Source organism: Gopherus evgoodei, chromosome 7, assembly GCF_007399415.2.
Source record: "Gopherus evgoodei ecotype Sinaloan lineage chromosome 7, rGopEvg1_v1.p, whole genome shotgun sequence".
Lineage (NCBI taxonomy): Eukaryota > Metazoa > Chordata > Testudines > Testudinidae > Gopherus > Gopherus evgoodei.
Window position 1 is genome coordinate 60,531,120 of NC_044328.1, and position 20,877 is coordinate 60,551,996.

Below are 20,877 nucleotides of genomic sequence, written 5' to 3' on the forward strand. Positions count from 1 at the left end.
GAAACTTTCCAGCTCTTAAAAGTAACGTTCACTTCCTAGTAGCTTTATGCTCAAAATTGCCATACACTCCCACAAAATATATCCCCACAGCCAGGTCAATGTGCTCAGTAAACAGCTGCTTACATGGCTAGGTTGTAATGCCTTATTTAACTGAATGAGTTTTGTTGTCAAGCTAGTTTGAGAAATAGGATGCCATAATCAGAATCCTGGGAAAGAGGAAAGCTCAGGCGGCTTCCTCTGGACCTTTCTTATAAGGTCAGCTAAACATAGATGCAGTAAGAAGCATGCCATCTGCTTCTAGGAGACTTCCTGATGCCTAAAAGATATGATTGAACCTTGAAAACATTCCTGAATAGCTTCTTGATAGAGACACTAGATCATACCAGATTTTGTCTCTTTTAGGGCCTCATCTAAATCCTATGAAAGACAGCAGGAGTCTTTCTATGACTCTATGAGGCTTTGGATCAGTCCCTGAGGGTTCATTCTGTCTTTAGGGACATTGTATGTGTCTTGTGGTTGATGAATAAGGTCCTGATTGATTAATGACATAGCCCTCATTGATTTTCCAGAGCACATCACCAGTTCAACCATTCCTTAATGCCCAGGTAACAATGGAGCCTAGGAAGCTTACCTAAGAACTCTGTGATTTGCTAAGGAAGAGTCTGAAGCTGTCAGCAGCTGTTTAATATATTAGAGCACAATTCAGTGAATATGTATGGTGGGAAAAGTTCCACAAATATTCCTAAACTACATTTTAAACTCTTACTCTATGACATTTAACTTAGAACCATGCAACCACACTTATTTTCCAGTCAGCATGAGATGAGCTCCAGCTTGACTACATCTACCAGAATAATGTTCCAATTGATTTTGGATTTGATCTGTCTTTCTTGTTTTTCTCCTTCTTGCCTTCTCTGCTTATTTTAAAATTTTGGATTTTCTTCCTTCTGGGTTCATGGCTAACATTCAGCACTGTGATATGTAAGCAATGCTTTACTTCCTCTAAATTGCAGTATGTTTATTCATCTTCTGTTTACATGTAGGATTATTAGCTGTAGTTAAATTATTTGTCAACTAGTGGTATATCAACACGAACTTGGGCAAAGTTTTATTTTTAAAAAGAGGGTGTTGATCTAATGATAATCTCTTACATCACAAAAGTAAGAACTGTAATCAAACAACATGGTATGTAATGGGAATCAAAGCTTCACAATAATTTTATAAAATAAGACAATTTTTAGGCTGGTCCTTCACTATAACACTTTTCCAAAAATGTTCTCCATTTGGGTAAAATGCTGATCTCACCAAAGTAAGGAGCAATAATCACATTTGCTTTAGTATGATCAGGATTTGGCTTTCTAGGCCTGATCCTCAGCTGGTGTAAAAGTTTCACAGAAATCAGTAGAAGCCACACCAGATGAGGATCTGGTCTATTTGGATGTAGCTTGCTAACACCCACAACTCTGGCACTATCCCAGTCATAATTTCAAGAGTGAAATGTCTTTACTGGTTAACTCCCACTGATATTAGCTCAACAGATACAAAGATATTTCAACATTTATGTTTTCTCTTGCAAATAGAAGTGGCCTTAAATAACACAGATTGAGTGCCTCTTGTGTTTGTCATGCTGTTGTACACGGGGCTGCTTAATGATAGCCTCAGCATATGATCCGTGTCCTGCTAGTTTAGCCTGTTTTATCAGTATTATGGGTTTTTTTCCGGTCTGGAGGTCCAGCCCCAGACAAGGCCTGTGTAAACAACACAAATGATTATTTTCTTCCTTCTTTTCACAAATTGAAATGAAGATGAATAAAAAAAACTGAGTTCATTTACCATCCTTATGCAAAATATAAAGTGGTTTGCATAGCTGTATAAAGGACTGAACTATGCAGCTCACTTGAGAATACTGCATCTTCAAATAGAGATTTCATTTGACTGAAATGTAGTCTTGAGCCAAATTCTACTGTGGAGGTGTGGCCTTCCCACAAGCCATAAGATCTTATTAGCAAAGAGAAGAGAAACCTCTTTTTTGGGAAAGAGATCTGGTTATTCATTAACAGGCCAATGCAAAATGAAGTCCTTTCCTAGGGACCCCTCAAGTTCCTCATGTAAACACATTTAACAATAATTATATAAGCACTCTAAAAGTACATACCTTTTGGATATTCCTGCAGGCAGTGAAGGAACAGTCCTCTTACCAACAGCCTGAGACCTTAGAGACAACCCTCTTTGAGCTGCAGGTGTAGTTGATTTAACCTCTTCTTCTGAGGGAACTTCCCTAGTCCTGGCTTCCCTCCATCACTAGGGAAACTTGGATGCAGCTGTGCTATGACCATAAGGTCATAAGATCTCTTTTGGATCTTGAAGACTCTGTACTAACTCTGACCAGGAACAATTTGCATATGCAGCTCTCTGTTGTCTGCAAAGGCAGAGCAAACACTGAATACATCAAGCAGTAGAGAAAGTGCTTTTATCTCCAGAGTATGGCTGGGAGGTATGTACAGCTGGAGGGGGGTGGCAAGGAAAGAAGTGAGCAGTGGTGCAGCAGAAGATGGAATGGTAGGCTTTGTAAGACTGAGCCTGAGTTAGAGGTCAGAGTTCTTGTGGAGCAGGTTGACAGGAAAGTGAAGGGTTGCAATTAGAGATCTCTGTATGTGTGGGGAAGAGATAGGGAATCAACTGATTGGGGAAGGAGAGAATTGATGGATTGGGGTTACAGTCATCCTAGATGGAGCCAGAGGCTGGGTTGATGGGAAAAGTGGGCTACTCCTCAGCAGATGGTCTGGGAAACAATTTATTTGGGAGCAGAGGATGGACAGGGATGATTAATTATTTGGAGATGTTTTTGAGATTAGGAAGGAAGAGACAGATGAATTGGGTACTTGAACAAGTGGAGCTGGGTGAGGCAAAGGACAGATGGAAACAAATGCTGGATGGATCGACAGCAGTGAGGCAAAACAAATGAGAAATGGAGAGAGGAGGCAAAAGAGCTGCAAATCCCAACAAGGGCTGAGCGTAAGACAGCAGAGGTTAAGGATGCCTTGGGAAATAACAGACTATGGGAGCAAGAAGACAGAACAGAAAAGGGAATAGAGAGCAGAAGGGGAGCCATGGAAATTAGCTTACATTATATGGAAGGGAGAGGCAAAGAAGTGCGGGGGCGGGGGGAAGAGTGAATGCAGGGATGTGTTAAACAGAAGAAAGAAGGATAAGAGAGACATAAATCAGGGAAGGTGGAGCTTTAGAGCACAGGGAAAACATCAATCTGCAGGAAAAACAGACCCAAGGAAGAGAGGCATAGGAGGAACAAAGGTCACACGAAGAAAGACCAAACCAGGAAAACCCAATAAATTTGACATCTGTTTTGACTGATTAATAGAAAGCACTGTGCCAAAATTTGACATATGGCCAGTCTTTTACTTGCATGTTATGAGAAGGGCATGGTAGGACAGATTACCTTTGGAAACCAGGCATGGGAGCCTAGCTTTCCCATGTGCAGTAAGAGGATAAGCTGGCTTTGGTGACAAGAAATGGATAATTTTTACATTTGATTTTTGTCCAGTTGTGTCTAATGACAGTGACATGGGGCTTTTAAAGCCTGTGCTTTTTAACTGTATGTTTCTTGGCATTTAATAGACCATGATTTGCCCTGGCAAGTTTGCTAGACATCAAAATAAAAAGAGTGGGGCAGGTCTTCTAAAAATGCAGAAAATTGCACTTCATATTTCAGAGTTGCAGCCCGCCTGAGTGCCCGGTGTAAATGTACACTGCCTGCCACCCGCCACAGCCTCTTCGTTTTGGTTTACTCACCATGTGCTACAGTAAGGAAATTGTATGCACACTGTAAGTCTGAACATGAACCTCACCCGCTCAGACAACCTGGAGGGCTCTGTAGGGTGCAGCATGGGTTGCTGTGACTCACTTTAATAGATTGCTGTGGCCTGATCAGAGTCAGTGATCAAGCAGTCACCAAAAGCTTCAGTAAGATGTCTAACGATGGAAAGAAACTGAATATCCAGTCAGGTCACCTTAAAGACCTAGCTACAGAGTGGTGGGTGGTGGTGCTCAATACTTTTGGGATTTGCCATGATGATGATAATGTGGCTGGATTAGGATGGGAGTGCGAACTGAGAGGTGAATGCTGTCAATAGCCCCGGACACTTTTCAGAATACTCCATTAGCTCTGAAACATTGGCTTCTTTTACAGTATTCTGGCAGCAAAAAGTTATCACACAATGGCTCCCTGGGTAGACATGTTCACGCCCTAGCCTGCCTTTTAGAATGGGCACCAGTGGGCTTTTGCCAGCTGTTCCAGCACTAGAACAACTCTCTTGTCCTGTAGGACAGCAGGTCTTATGTGAGCCATTTTGCTCTGTCAGGCTGGGACCAGCTCCCTGTACTGAAAGTCAAAAAATGGCTTTGCTCTCCACAGATTTCAATTAACAGGCAGTCGTGAGAGCCACAAGTTATTTCTCCAGTGGGTGCAGTTAGTCCCAGCCCCAGTCTGGACACCCTGCAAGTCAGTTTGTTAATGTAGATAGACACAAGGCTCTTCATTCCATGTCATTTGCAGCTACTACCTCAGACTGTTGGCAAACGCTTCTATCCTATTCCCTTCCAAGCTACCAGAGAACTGGGGGAGACTGCAGCACCCCTGAGGTGATGGAAAACAGCTACTGTGCCCCATGGAACAGTGCATTATAGTATTTGCCAATGAAAGCCTAGAACAATGGTCCCCAGTGCGGTGCCTGTGGGTGCCACAGCGCCCACCAGGGCATTTGTGTGCGCCCGCCTAGTGCCCAGCAGGGGAGAGAAGCCACGGCCCCGTGCCTGCCAGGGACAGAGAACTCCGGGGCTGCAGGCGCCGAAGTTCTCTGTCCCTGGCAGGCGAGGGGCCATGGCTTCTCTCTGGCTTCTCCGGGGCTGCAGGCTGCGGGCGCAGTTCTCGGTCCCTGGCAAGCGCGGGGCCGTGGCTTCTCTCCAGCTTCTCCAGGGCTGCAGACTGCCGGCACTGGTGTTCTCAATCCCTGGCAGGCGTGGGACCACGGCTTAAGCTGGAGAGAAGCCACAGCCAGTGTTCTCTGTCCCCAGCAGGCACGAGCCCACCTAGTGCACAGCAGGGGAGAAAAGCTGGGGCCCCATGCCTGCTGGGGACAGAGTACTCTGGGGCTGCAGCCACCTGTGTTCTCTGTCCTCCTGGCTTCTCTCTGCACTGCCCAGAACTGGTGCCAAAAACAAAAAAAATGCTCCAACTCTGCAGAATGGACGGAATGCCGCCCCATAGCATGTGCTGCCCCAGGCATGTGCTTGCTCCACTGGTGCCTGGAGCCGGCCCTGCATGTGAGTAATTGTTGGCGTCCGCCGCACTCTTCTGAAAACATGAATGTGCTACGCCACAAAAAAGTTGGGACCACTGGCCTAAAACATTTGATTTAAAGAGGGCCTTTAAACACCTGCTATCCTTGGGGCTGAGAGCGCCTTGAGCTAGCTGCCAGGAGTGTCTCAGAACCCCCTTTTTAAAAAGCACAGACTAAAGTGATAGGTCTGGCTGGGCCTATGTGATTGTAGTGATTCAGTTCCATGTGACCACAAACTGAACTGCAGTACTGCTGACCATGCTGCAGCCAGGAGTCACACAGGTGTGCAGAGCCCCATGGGCTAAAATAGGATGCCAGCAACAAGGTTTTGTCTGTCCTTGCAGGCATGAATGAACCAGATTAAAATGTAGTAATTTCAGCCACAACCATCTTTAAACACATGTGCTGGAAGTATTTTGTAATTCAGGTTCTAGGAATTGTGCCCCCCCAGATTCAGAATAGCACTTTCTCCTCCTTAGGGATTGTACATCCAGGCCTCATTTCAAACATCAGCCCTCTTTCGCTGCTGCTGCCTTAAAAAAGTTTAATTGCAGGGGGTTTGGGTGTGTGTGGGGGTAGTATGGTTCATAAGTTATTAAAATGGCTTTTATTTGTGGTTGGTAGCTTATTAAAATAGCTTAAAGACATTTATTCAAATATAACGTGCACACACACCCAAAAACACAACAAAACAACCATTTGAGCAGAAACCAAATATAGAACAATTCTGCCTCAAATGTGGCTTGTAATGGAAACTGGCTGTGCAAATATTAATTGAGCCTGAATGCTTCTAGCTGGCAGATGATATATAAATGAGGTTGACTCACTTGCCACACAAATCAGTAGCAGAGCCAAGAGTCCAACCCAGGAGTCATACGGTTTCTGTGCTAACCACTGGACTTCATCCTTTACTCTGCGTAACGTGGTAGAATTTAGTAGACATATTCATTTACAGCACAGCTAATTTACTAAGCGCATTTTGGAATAGGCCATACAATTACTGTTACTCTCTCTGTAACATTCTTCTCCCTTTAACAGAAATAGAAACATATGTCTGCTCACTAGTGGCACTTCTGCTCTCAATTAAAGCTAGCCCCAAATGAGGCAAGTATGGGGTGGTTGTGGGTTTTTTGTTAAATGTCTCTCTGACACTTTGCTTTCTTCTCACAACTTATTTTAAAAAGAGGTTCTTTAAAAAGGAATAGCCTAGACAACAAGAAAGCCATTCAAGGAGGCACAATGCCATTAGTTTGGGAAAGTGAACTATTTATGTAACCCAGAGGTGGGCTTCTTTGGTGGTTAACCATTGGAAGGAGTGATTAAGTCCCTTTTCAAGAAATAAGTCTTTGCTGGCAGGGAGAACATCCTTTCAGACAAATTTGAGATCCAAAGCACTGCTAGGAAGGCTAGACAGCCTGGATCTTTGTACACAGCTCCCCTTGCTCTCTCCCCACCCAGGACTAGCCTTCTATAAATATGGGCCGCGTACTTGCCTTGATGCCCAATGGCACTCTCACTCATGTCAATGAGTTACCTTTGTTCAGATCACAAGCAAGCATATTGTTTTCTCCTGCATATCATCAATGTAAAAAACCCAGGTGATGGGCCTGGGAAGGCGCCAATGAAATTATCTCTTGAAGTGCAAACATGGAATCATGCTGTTATTTTAATTAATTGATCCAGATTTGCTACTTTCACTGACAAAATCTGAAATGAAGATAATTTTTGATCCAGGTTACACTTAAATCAAGACTGGCTACTGGTGTGTATAACACTTATGTCATCAGTTCATCCCCTCTGGAGGACAGGAGTTAAAACCTTATCTCATGTGCCTGGAGACACTTCCTCCCCATAGCATAGACCTCTGAAGACCAGAAATCTGAGGGGAAGATTCCACCACACCCTGTCCCACAAGGTGGGAACTAGGTGTGCATGCAAGAAGAATGTTTGGGGAGGAAGGACCTGGCAAAGAGCACTTTGAGGCCTAGTGATGGTAAGAAGGCCATTAATAAGCTTCAGTTTCAAGGCTGGGCCGCCCAGAGGATTCAGGAGGCCTAGGGCAAAGCAGGGGAGCTGTGGTGCTTGTACTCACCTGGCAGTGGTCCAGGTCTTCGGCAGCACTGAAGGGCCCCCCGGTGCCAAAGTGCTGCCAAAGATCTGGAGCGACTGAAGGGCCCCCCGCCACTGAAGACCCGGACTGCCACCGGTCCAGGGCTCAAGGGGCATTTCGGCAGCGGGGGCCCTTCAGTCACTCCATGTCTTAGTCAGCACTGAAGGGCCCCCTGCCGCCGAAATGCCACCGAAGACCCAGCCCACTGCCAGGCCAGGGCTCACAGGGCCCCTGTGGGGCCCAGGGCAAATTGCCCCATTTACATCCCCCCACCCCCCGGGTGGCCCTGTTTCATGGAAAAGATGCCAAACACAAACTTTCAAATCCAGCAATCAGGTTTGATTTTAAGGGCTATCTTGCCAACAAGAAGGGCCAGAAACCTTTGGTTTAGCTGCTTGGGGTGAAAGCTGAGAGTAGCACTTACTTCTAAATGGTTTAACCAGGGCCTAGAGTCTTCTGCCATAGGATATAAGCAATGTTCATCCATGTGAATGAGAGTCAGTCCTATCCTGTGCCAAGAGAAGACTACTCCTGAAAGATAGGCTTGGTCAGGAATGGAGCTACTGGAGTTAAAAAGATTCCAAGTTTAACAGTGAATGGCTCTAAAGTTAACCACCTGGCTTTTCTAAGAACATGTACAGACACTAGTTACCATGTGACAAAATTCACTCAGATGAGGACGGCCAGCCTAGGCCCTCTGCTGCATTTATCTTCAGAGGATTGCAGAGTGATGCAACAGTACTGCTACTTGCAAAGCAACCTTGCATCTCCAGTGTGCTGTGAATGGGGTCTTTGTGCTAAGTCAACATGGAGGGTGGCACTGCAGATGAGGCCATTTATCCAAATCCAGTGGCCCAATCACTCTGTGCAAATGGTAGAAGAGTCCCTTATGTCCATTCCATAGGCCTGAGAAGCAACCCTGTCCCAGCTCTGTGTTTGGGGATGGGGTTAGATGTCCCATCCCTACCATAGTTCACTCACAGGGCTTCTGCAAATGGGCTTTAGGTGGATGAAGCGAATTTCATGTCACCCATTGAGGACAACTGAGCAAAACCAGTCTTCAATTCCTGATCCAAGGGGGGTTGGAACTAACAAACTGTTTAGTACTGACAGCACATCAGAGGGTAAAGAGTCTTTCACTACTGAGATGACATGTTGTGATTTTAACTAAAAAAAAAGTAAATATTAGTCTGATGGAATGTTTGCTTGTTTTTACAATTTGTGAAACTAACAAATTTTAATATGTTTTAACCAAAGTTCCTGTAGGGTACTTAAAACAATGCATACTAAATATACTCCTTTAAATGAAAATTTAATATGTTAGACATTGCCTTGACAATCCCATTGTATTTCAGAATACAAAAACAACAACTGGTTGCACAGACAGCTTATTATCCTCTCCTGTTGCATACACTGATTTAAGTATTCAGAATGACTTTTACCTATGTACATATTTCATCTTAGCTTTAAAAACCAACTGACCTGCAGTGAAAAAGCACTGTAGTAGCATGGAAATCAACTCTGGTAATCATTTCTTTAACAGATAAGGAAAACTATCAGGATAGCAAAACTATGAGAAACATGTTAATTAGTCAGTATAACAAGATAAAACCACACCCATGTTATGTGTGACCTACATTCAATAACTTGTTGACACTTGTAGACAATACTTAGGCCTGGTCTACACTATGATTTTAGGTCGAATTTAGCAGCATTACTTCGATTTAAGCCTGGACCCGTCCACACGACAAAGCCCTTTTTTTTTTTTGACTTAAAGGGCTCTTTAAAATTGATTTATTTACTCCACCTCCAACAAGAGGATTAGTGCTGAAATCAGCCTTGCCGGGTTGAATTTGGGGTAGTGTGGACGCAATTTGATGGTATTGGTCTCCGGGAGATATCCCAGAGTGCTCCATTGTGACCGCTCTGGATAGCGCTCTCAACTCAGATGCACTGGCGAGGTAGACAGGAAGAGGCCCGTGAACTTTTTAATCTCAATTCTTGTTTGGCCAGTGTGGCAAGATGCAGGTGAGTGCAGATCTCATCAGCAGAGGTGACCATGATGAAGTCCCAGGATCGCAAAACAGCTTCAGCATGGACCGAATGGGAGGTATGGGATCTACTCGCCATATGGGGAGACAAATCCATGTTAGCTGAACTCCAGTCCAGTAAACGAAATGCCAAAACATTAGAGAAAATCTCAAAGGGTATGAAGGACAGAGGCCATAACAGGGACGCAAAGCAGTGCTGCATGAAAATTAAGGCAGTAAGACAAGCCTACCAAAGAAACAGAGAGCCAAACGGCCGCTCCGGATCAGAGCCACAAACATGCCACGCTGCATGCCATGCTAGGGGGTGCAGCCACCACTACCCCAACCCTGTGCTTTGACTCCATCAATGTAGAATCATGCAACACAGAAACGGGTTTTGGGGACGAGGAAGATGACGAAGAGATTGAAGATAGCTCACAGCAAGGAAGTGGAGAAACCGGTTTCCCCAACAGCCAAGATATGTTTCTCACCCTGGACCTGCAGCCAGTAACCCCTGAACCCACCCAAGGCATGCGCCCAGACCCTGAAGGCACAGAAGGGACTTCTGGTGAGTGTACCTTTGTAAATATTACACTTCGTTTAAAAAGTAAGCATGTTTAATGATTAATTTGCCCTGGCATTCGCGGCCCGTACTGCTAGTGGAAAAGTCTGTTAATGTGTATGGGGATGGAGCGGAAATCCTCCAGGGACATCTCCATAAACGTCTTCTCAATGTACTCCCAAAGCCTTTGCAAAAAGTTTCTGGGGAGGGGAGCCTTATTCCGTCTGCCATGGTAGGACACTTTACCCCCCCAGGCCAGTAACACATACATCTATTAGTCTAGAAGGTGCCACAGGACTTTTTGCTGCTTTTTACAGATCCAGACTAACACGGCTACCCCTCTGATACTTGACACATAGTCTGGAATCACTGCATAACAAAGCATGGCAGCTTATGGTCCCAATGTTTGATGGCATTCAAACAATATCCATTCTTTATCTTGCTGTGTTATCCTCAGGACAGTGATATCATTCATGATCACCTGATTGAAATAGGGTGCTTTTATTAAGGGGACATTCAGAGGTACCAGTTCCTGCTCAGCTGTGGCTGAACAGAAATGTTCCCCACTGTCAGTCATGTGGTGGGGGGTGGGGTGATGTGTGAGTGATCTCACGCACCAAAACAGCAGGCCCTCAATACAAGAGGCAAAATGCGACCTTTTAACGAAAGCACACGTGCTGTGTAATGTGAACAGCAAGATTTAATATGAAAGTGTACGCATTGTTCTCTAAAATGTGTCTTTTTAACTACCACTCTCCCTTTTCTTCAACCAGCTGCAAATGTTTCTCCTTCACAGAGGCTAGCGAAGATTAGAAGGTGAAAAAAAATGCGGGATGAAATGTCCTCTGAGCTCCTGCTGTCCTCCCACACTGACAGAGGATAGCAGAATGCATGGAGGCAGACAACGTCAGAGTGTAGGAAAGCATAATATGAATGCGAGGAGAGGTGGTGGGCTGAAGATGATAGGTGGCATCAGCTTGCTAACAGAAGGCAAGAGTCGATGCTCAGGCTGCTGCAAGATCAAACTCATATGCTCCAGCTTATGGTTGAGCTGCAGGAAAGGCAGCAGAAGCAAAGACCGCCATTACAGGCCCTGTGTAACCAACAACCCTTCTCCCCAAGTTCCATAGCCTCCTCATCCAGATGCCCAAGAACGCGGTGGGAGAGCCTCCGGCCACCCAGCCACTCCACTGCAGAAGGATTGCCCAGGCAACAGAAGGCTGGCCTTCAATAAGTTTTAAAGTGCAGTTTGGCCTTGTCCTTCCCTCCTCCCTCACCACTCCCAGGCTACCTTGGCAGTTATCCCCCTATTTGTGTGATGAATTAATAAAGAATGCATGAATGTGAAGCAACAATGACTTTATTGCCTCTGCAAGCGGTGATCGAAGGGGGGAGGGGAGGGTGGCTAGCTTACAGGGAAGTAGAATGAACCGGGGGGTAGGGGGTTATCATCAAGGAGAAACAAATAGAACTTTCACACCATAGCCTGGCCAGTCATGAAACTGGGTTTTCAAAGCTTCTCTGATGCGCATTATGCCCTCCTGTGCTCTTCTAACCACCCTGGTGTCTGGCTGCACAGAATCAGCAGCCAGGCGATTTGCCTCAACCTCCCAACCTGCCATAAATGTCTCCCCCTTACTCTTACAGATATTGTGGCATGCACAGCAAGCAGTAATGACAATGGGGATATTGGTTTCGCTGAGGTCTATCCGAGTCAGTAAACAGTGCCAGCGTGCTTTTAAACATCCAAATGCACATTCTACCACCATTCTGCACTTGCTGAGCTTATAGCTGAACAGCTCCTGCCTACTGTCCAGGCTGCCTGTGTATGGCTTCATGAGCCATGGCATTACAGGGTAGGCTGGGTCCCCAAGGATAACTATAGGCATTTCAACATCCCCAATGGTTATTTTCTGGTCTGGGAAGAAAGTCCCTTCCTGCAACTTTTGAAACAGACCAGAGTTCCTGAAGACGCTGCACTGAAAAGTACCCTTTTTGGTTTATGTACTCGCTGGCTTGGTGCTCCTGTGCCAAGATAGGGATATGGGTTCTATCACCCCACCACACAGTTAGGGAATCCCACTGAAGCAAAGTCATCAACTATGACCTGCACATTTCCCAGATCCATTATCCTTGATATTAGCAGATCTTTTATTGTGTGGGCTGCTTGGATCACAGCAACCCCCACAGTAGATTTGCCTACTCCAAATTGATGCCTAACTGATCGGTAACTGTCTGGCATTGCAACCTTCCACAGGGCTATCACCACTCGCTTGTGAACTGTGAAGGCTGCTCTCACCTTGGTATTCTGGTGCTTCGGGGCAGGGGAAAGCAAGTCACAAAGTTCCATGAAAGTGCTCTTACGCAGGTGAAAATTTTGCAGCCACTGGGAATCGTACCAGACCTGCAACACTATACTGTCCCATCAGTCTGTCCTTGTTTCCTGGGCCCAGAATTGGCGTTCCACAGCATGAACCTGCCCCATTAACACCATGATGTGCACACTGCTGGGGCCCATACTTTGTGAGAAGTCTATGTCCATGTCTCTGTCCTCATCACTCTCGTCACCCCGCTGCCATCACCTCCTTGCCTGGCTTTGTTTGGCAGGTTCTGGTTCTGCATATACTGCAGGATAATGCCCATGGTGTTTACAGTGCTCATAATTGCTGTGGTGATCTGAGCGGGCTCCATGATTCCAGTGCTTTGGCGTCTGGGCTGAAAAAAGGCGCAAAATGATTGTCTGCTCTGACGGAGGGAGGGGCAACTGACAACATGGCTTACAGGGAATTAAAATCCACAAAGGGGGTGGCTTTGCATCAAACAGGACAAACAAACAACTGACACACAGAATGGCCCCCTCAAAGATAGAACTCAAAACCCTGGGTTTAGCAGGCTATTGATTTTACGGAGGGAGGAAGGGAAGGAGGAACAAATGAATACAAAACAAATTGGGCCTATTTCTTGTTTTGATCCATTCCATCTATCTTTTACATCTTAGGCTGGCAGCAGACGGTGCAGTACAAGTGCTAGCCATCATCATCTCCTGGGTGCTCAGCAGAAGATGGGAATGACCTGGCTGAGTCACTCTCATCTCTGCCCAGGTGCCCCTGACTGACCTCACCGAGGTTGGCTAAAAGAGCACCCAGGAGTACGACAATGATGGCTACCGATCATAATAGACCATTGCCAAAAGGCAATGAGCTGCTGCTGAGTAGCAATGCAGTCCCATGTCTGCCAGCACCCAGGAGACTTACAATGTCAGTCAGCTGTGTGAGCTCCATGCTTGCCATGGTATGGCATCTGCACAGGTAACCCAGGAAAAAACGTGCAAAATTATTGTCTGCCATTGTTTTCATGGAGGCAGGAGCGGAGGGAGGGGCCTGACAACATGTACCCAGAATCACCTGTGACACTGTTTTTGCCCCATCAGGCATTGGGGTCTCAACCCAGAATTCCAATGGGCAGCAGAGACTGCAGGAACTGTAGGATAGCTACCCACAGTGCAATGCTCCTGAAGTCGGTGCTAGCCTCGGTACTGTGGACGCAGTCCATCGACTTAATGCACTTAGAGCAGTTTTTGTGGGGACACAATCGACTGTATAAAAACGATTTCTGAAAAACTAACTTCTATAAATTCAACCTAATTTCGTAGTGTAGACATACCCTTAGACAATTTTATTTTACTTGCAGCCTTCTTCTGGAAGGCTGAGCATCTGCAATACCTATTGACTTCTATTGGAGTTAAGGGTGCTCAGCACCCCTAAAAATCAGGCCCATGGTGTCTCAGGTTGGCCATCCACACATTCAGACACACAGAATCAGTGGTTGCTACTGAAAATTTTGGTTGTAGGGTCAAATTCTCTGCTCAGATATAAACATGCAACTTCCACTGAAATCAAGAGGAGTTTTGCCAGTCTCACTGAGGTGAAGTTAGACTCTTATTTACGTTTTACATCCCATGAGCCAAATTCTAGATGCACACAGACTCTTCAGCTCCAAGGAAGTCATATGGAGGCATCTGCCAAGGACAGAAACGGCCTAATGCTGTCTCTTAAAATGGTTTGAAGTCTTGGGACCAGGGAATATGAGCTGTAGTTGATAGTTTGAGATTTACAGGATGATGAATTCAACTGTGTAAGAGCACTCAGTTGCCATCTGGTATTTCTACAACCAGCAAAAGACAGCAACACTCTGGGGTATGTCAGTAATTTTTAATTTCATGCAAATAAATATGGTTCTAGAAAAATAACAGAACACTGAACTTTCTTATCAAACTCGAGGGGGGAGATCCTCACACCTAGTCTCCCCTCTTTTAGACTGGAATAAAAGAGCCAAGCACATAAGGGAGCCCTAAAAGTCCTATGTTGACCCAGCACAGACACTGCAAAAACAGCTCCACGTCCGCTCTCCAAGGAGTGCCGACACAGCCCTAGAATAGAGCGCTTACAGGGGGACGGGCACAGCATTGTAGAAATTCTGGGCAGTGCTGTATTCCATAGGACAACCCTGGTTAGGCGGCTGTACTTACACAGGTCTCAAAGCTGTCATTATGCGGTCAGTTTCCAGCTCACAGACTAGCCCACAATCATGAGGGGCAGAGATAGCGGTAAGTCACCAGAGCCTTCTCCCCCCAGGATGCGAGTTCGTGCCGCACCTCTAAGAGAACAGCACAGACTTTTACACCCATAACAGTGTGTGGGGGTAGTGTATGGGCAAAGCACAATGCTCTTCAAACAACTAGATGGGGATAAAAATGTCAGGTCATGTGAGCCATATTTTAATTGTAATATAGAAAGGTATATGGTCATTACAGGGCTCCTATTACTCCCTATTCTTCAGCCCCTGCAAACAAAATTGGCTTATAGTGTATAAGTCCTGGGCATCTAAAGAGGGGGGAATGCCCAGTAACTTCAGGGGGCTTTGGATTAGGCCCTAATATGGCACAAACACAAAAGGTCTATTTTGCCTATTTAAGTCCTAACTGGAGCACTGGAGGCAAATGTGCCCACATTGGACTATTGGGTTCATTCTATTTAATTTTAACCAATGGAATGATTTTGGTTGAAGCCATATAGCTCAGCTTGAACTTGAAACCCATCCAGCTAGAGAGGCAACTGGAATACTTAGGCTCAGCAATAGACTCCAGCTTTTGCTAACTAAGTCTCTCCTCATCTCATGGTGCTCATTTATTAATAGCTCTCTGGTTGATGGTTATGTACCATTGGTAATCAAGGACATTCAGTTCAATGCGTTCCTTCTTAATTGCATTAGGATTTGCTTAAGACTTGTGCTTCCTCTTCTCCTGGAACAGCCTTTGCTTATATATGAGCTAGTTAATAACTCTTAATGTTATACTTAATCTGTCACGTGAGCTGGATAGATTCTGTTTGAGCAGATTAAGATGATCATTTGACTTCTAAGCACAAAATTCAAGTGCAGAGGTTATGGAGGGGGAAAATAGACTCTCCTAGGTGAAACAACATTTATATATTGTTTGTTGTGGTAAATTCCCATAGGATAGAAGAAACCCTTGTTCCTGTTTGATGCGGGTCTAATCACATTAAAACAGCCTTTATAATCACAACATTTTAGAAGCCACATCCATACAACATGATCATCTTCCATAGGAAAATGCAAACTGGTGTTTTCCTTTTCAACAAAGTCTCTTAATGTGTGTTATTAGCCTTTCTCCTTCTTTCCTCCCGCCCCTGAAAGTGAAGGTATTTTGTGCAGACATAATTCACCTGTACAACTGCCAAGGCAGACTCAGCAGATGAAGTGCTGCCTCTGGCTGGGAAAACATAAAGTGAGCATAGTAGTAAGATGTGAAAGCCAGCAGAAGGAGGATGCATTGCTTACTAAAGCAGCGGGCACCAAAATCTGAAGAGCAAATAAGAGAGCTGCATTATGAACTAAAGAAAAATGTCCTCTTGCTATTTACTTATTGAACACGCCAGGATTCTACATCCCAGTCCAAATCCAAACAGCCACTTGATAACTTAGTAATGAATTCCAACACAAGCAGAGGCTATCAAGCTCTCCTGTAGCTAATCTAATGCTTCAAGTTCTACTTGATTTCAAAAGGAAGTCACTTTATTGCGAGCAAATCAATAAATCAATTGATTCTGTAGCTATTTGCTAACTGTTCAGTTTGGAAAGATTATGCATATTTTGTTATGGGTGCCCTCAAGTTTAGCTTTCCATAATGTGTTGGTTAAAGACCTCAGCATTTTCCATTGCACTTTGCTCATCACCGTTCCGTCCACATCATTGTCGGGTAGCGTTCCAGGAGAGCATTTCTGAGATGAGCCGTGTGGATTTTGTCTCTAGTCTCTATAATGCAGGTGACCTGGAAAAGAATTAGGAACATTCTTGAACTGATGACAACATTCTCAGACCACAAGTGGTATTTCCAACTAAGCCATAAAATGCATTCATAAAGGCTAGATGATCAATCTAAGTTAAAAGCTTCTGGACCTTGCACCCTATCTTATAGCAATGCTATAGCTTTCTCCAGTCCTCAGAAACAGAATGCTGAAGTCCTCCCTTGGTCCCACCTGTCTCCCCAACCCATCTCCCCTTTACCTCCCAAAATTTTTGACTACAGGCTACTCCACAGGCATTGACCTTCCTCTCTTCTGACTCTGCCCTTTCCAGTAACTGCCATGAAATCACCCATTACCACCTTCTGGATGAATCTCTTTTCTGTTCTCATTCCCATGATTTGCCTATCAACTTGGCTTCTTCCTCGCTCCTCTTCGATGCTTACTTCTCTAAGTTTCCATGATTCTGTACTATCATGGCTCCTTCACTGTCTCCACTGGACACCCCTTCTCCTCTCTTCTGCTTTTGTCAGCATCCTTTAGGGATCTATCCTCTACCCAATATTCTCTCTACACTACCTTGAGTGACTTCACCTGCTTACATGGTTTGTTACCATGTCTCCAGTCCTCCACTCAGTCCTACATCTCTTGGTATCTCTGCTGGACATTCTGCTACTAATTCAAATTAACATGGCTAAACCAAACTCCACATTTTCCCTCCCACTCTCCCCCCCCACTTCCACCCCTATTTTCCCAGTCACCCAAGCTCACAACCTCAGTGTCATTTTCAACTCCCATCTCACTCATCTTTTCCAGCCATCACATCTATCCTGTCCCGAGATCCTGTCAATCCGTACAAGCATCCTGAAATCTTCGCTCCAGTTTAATACTGATTTAATTCCACCTCCCTCTAAACTGTGGTGAAGGGAGGCTTGCTGGGAAACTGAAATCACAAACCATCAATATAGTTCATTCTTTATGGCCCATGCTGTCATGAAGAGCACCAACTACCTTTTACAATGTACTGTATAGAACTAGCTTGCAAGATGCTGCACAACACTGTGCAATTTAACCTAATGGAGAAGTCCTCTCACTGGCACATAGCAGTTTAGGAAGAACAAATCTCTCTGCTATTCCAGAAGAGATGTGGTAATATATGTTACATTTTGGATGTGGCCATTTTAGAGGACCTTCAGGGTGTATGATTATTCTCAGTCACCAGTGACTATGCAAAAAGTACAGCTTTTATATTACAGCTATAAGAAATAGATACTTTCAAGGATGCAGGGAGAATAAAAACATATCTTTCAGCCTATCATCTGAAAAATGCTCACAGTGAAATTCAGAAATCAGGACCCTTGAGCATTTCATACTTCCCCAGCATAAAGTTTAAAATAACAAATAAAACACTGAAAAAGCCATTGATGGTGAAACCACTCCAAAACCCAGCAATAGTCTGTGCCAAGTGGCCCTGAGCTCATTTTATTGATTATGGTTTCCCACTAACGAACAGGACTAGGATTATTTTGAAAGAAGTTCTGTGCCTGCCAGACTATGAGCACATGGTCCCTTCTTGCCATGGAATCTATGAAAAGCCATGAAATGAACCCACAACTATGTGCCTCAGTCGGAAGATGCTTTATTATTTTCCTCTTTAGAACATACAACAGCCTACAAGTAACTGGAGATGGAGGGTTTTTTTAGGAGCAGCGTTTTTCAAACTGGGGTCCATAAGGGCAATCCAGGGGGTCACAGCCCCGCTGATCAACTCCTCCCCCGTCCCTCCCAGCACCTGTGGCAGATGGGAGCAACAGGGTGACTTACAGTTTGCTGCCAGAAAAGCAGAGAGAGAGTGATTGGCAAAGTAGCATCTATAGTCTATTATTATTATGAGCTTCCACGTTGGGCTGAATTAATTCCTGTGAAGTTGGATGGACAGAAAACTAAATGGACTCAGGGACACTAGAAGAAGTGCTGCTAGAACCCTCTGTGGCTAAACTGCCATCAGTGTAGACCTTCTACTCCTGGTGCTCTGATGAGTTTGCCAGTCCTGTCGGTTTGTGTTGTGGTTTTTGTGAGGAGGACAGTGTTCACAAGAAACCAGAGGAGGCCAAACTATTTTTTTCCCCTTCCTGGAGCCAAGCAGGATTCTGATCATCCATATGCTGACAAGCTATGGATCTGTAGCAAAGCCTTGAGTAGTCCGGAGTTAAAAATTACATTTTCCTTCAGCATTGTATCACTTCAATGTTGTTTACTTGCTGCCTTTTTGCTCCAGTACATGGTCTATGAGACTCATGACATATCTATTTGGGAGAAATATGCACCTAGATGAGAGGAGTATTACGGATGTGCATGGAATAGATTTCACTCTCAGTAGTGTCTTCTGTATCATAAAAGTTTAACTATAACATTGTTTTCCTTGGGTAAGTGGGATCATACACAGCCTGTTAATTACAGCCACATTTTATAAGTACATAAATCCAGTGTCAATTGAAGCAGAATGGACTGGTGGGGACATCTGTGCCTCTAGTTAGTGGAATTCACCACATGCATTGGATATTGTTAAGTCATCCCTGCGCCAAGGTCTACTCTTGTGCCGGGTCGTATCTTCTTCCAAGTGGGAGAATTGTGTGTGCAGGCAGTGCTTGGCTTGAAGGTTTTCTTTTATACACTTTGCTGCTCTTGTTGTGTATTGGAGAAGGCGGGTTAGAGAAATGGGCACGGAAGAGGGAATGTGGGAGGTTCATGAGCATCCTTAGTTCCTGCGGCAGTTTGTTCCTTGTCTTGGACCAGCTCCTCAGAACATCATGTTTCCCACACAGAGAGCTTTACCCTCATGGCACATTCCATGTGCCCAAGAAGCCAAGTTGGTGACCACCAACCCATCTTAGAGTGTTAGGCTGTTTCTGAATATGCCAAGCCCTGGCCATCGAGCATCGTGATGGTAAAGAACAAGATCTGAGCCTGACTCAATCAATTCTCCCGCTAGACCTCCCCTCTCGCACCCTTCAGCACATGCTTAGGCTTACTGGCAAACGGCGTATCCCCACCACTGTAAAATCACATCCCTCTGAACACTGACCCACCTTCTTTCCCTGACTGATCCATGAAGCACTACCCGACGGAAAGCCACAGCCCCTCTAAAGTTCTGCACCCGCTGACTGATTTCCGTCATGCCAAGGAAGAGAGTCTGCTCCTCAATTGCTAGGAGATTGGAGAGGAGGAGGAGAAGGAGGAAGCAGCAACTCACCCAAGAAACTGCTCAATGTTGGATACGAGGAAATAGTTGGGAGGAGAGAAACTCAGGACTAGATTGCAATGCTTAGTAGCTTGTGCCACAAATAGTCCACTGACTTCCACAGGGCTACTCTTGGTGGACAGCAGTATTCAGCCTAAGGGGATCTGAATCTAGCCCTTAGTGAGTTAGACTGATTTAGAAAAGGAGCCTGTGAAAAGCAACCACCAGCTTGATCAGGGAAGCAGTACTTTGCCCTCTGACTAGAGAATCTTCCAAAGCACAGACACACCCACCTCCACCCAGTCTATAAGCCCACAGTAATGCAGGCCCATTTCTCCCCTGGGTCGGACCCAGACTTAGCTTGCTATTACTGATTGTCCATCGTTCGTCAATGTCAACCCAAACAGGAGGGGATTGCTAGATTTTTAAATGATTGGTAAGAGTATATTTGTATATATTTAGAACCTGTAAGATGTTCCCAAACTGCATCAAGTGTGAAGCAGGTCATGCCAGTATGTTAGCACCCGAAGAGATCAAACGCATTCCTTTGGAAACTAGGTGGATATTTGCCTTGTTTAATCATTTCAACAGCTCACCCCACCATATCAAAAATGGAGCAATCAAATCAGTTGGAGGAAGCATGTTAATAGTTTCCACTCACTGACGTTACTACAAATTTTGCTGCCTACACAATCATGAGGCTTTAAGATTTTGCATATTTCTTACTGTAGTTCTATGTTGTCACGGACCATTCTCTTCTGCCCTGAATCTCCTTCCCCAAGGTGCCACTGAATTTTATAGACCCACAGACACACACCTTACTGTCCAATGTAGAACCTAGGCTAGGAACAGTGGGGAAAACATTCCCTTCTCCCTCTCTGAGTCCCAAAGTGGTCACCTGGACCCAGCTCCTCAAAAGCATCTAGGCACCTAACTCTGAAATACCCCAGAAGGGAGAGGGACTAGGATTTTCAGCTCTCAGAAGAGATCTGTGGCCCTCGTGCATAGAAGGGAAGGAACGGCAGAGAGGGGTCTGAGGAATGGGATAGTCTTTCAGGTCTAAAATCCATGTTTGCAACAAACTCACAAAAAATAGCTCACTACCATCCTCTATAAACAAATTCTGTAAACACGAGGTGAACATAAAGAAAAAATACCTTCAGGGAATTGCCCGTTCCTAGTTGTTTCTAACCTGCCAAAGACTATTAACAGGTGAAAAATCTTGTTTTTCAAAACTACCAACTTCAACATGAC

General features: G+C 44.9%; 1 protein-coding gene and 1 long non-coding RNA gene across 5 annotated transcripts in view; one reads left to right on the forward strand and one right to left on the reverse strand.

Moving 5' to 3' along the window:
- TMEM254 (transmembrane protein 254) overlaps positions 1 to 10,879 on the forward strand; it is a 30,761-nt gene extending 19,882 nt beyond the window's left edge. Inside the window, exons 5-6 of the mRNA XM_030568954.1 lie at positions 9,871 to 10,065; positions 10,833 to 10,879. Coding sequence (XP_030424814.1) covers positions 9,871 to 10,065; positions 10,833 to 10,879 — 242 coding nt within the window. The remainder of the gene's footprint in view (positions 1 to 9,870; positions 10,066 to 10,832) is intronic.
- A 4,824-nt stretch (positions 10,880 to 15,703) lies between these two features.
- The window catches only part of LOC115655131, a 44,890-nt gene continuing 39,716 nt past the window's right edge, over positions 15,704 to 20,877 (reverse strand). For all 4 annotated transcript variants that reach the window (XR_004001334.1, XR_004001333.1, XR_004001332.1 and 1 more), the window contains one exon: positions 15,704 to 16,408. This is a non-coding gene — a long non-coding RNA (uncharacterized LOC115655131). The remainder of the gene's footprint in view (positions 16,409 to 20,877) is intronic.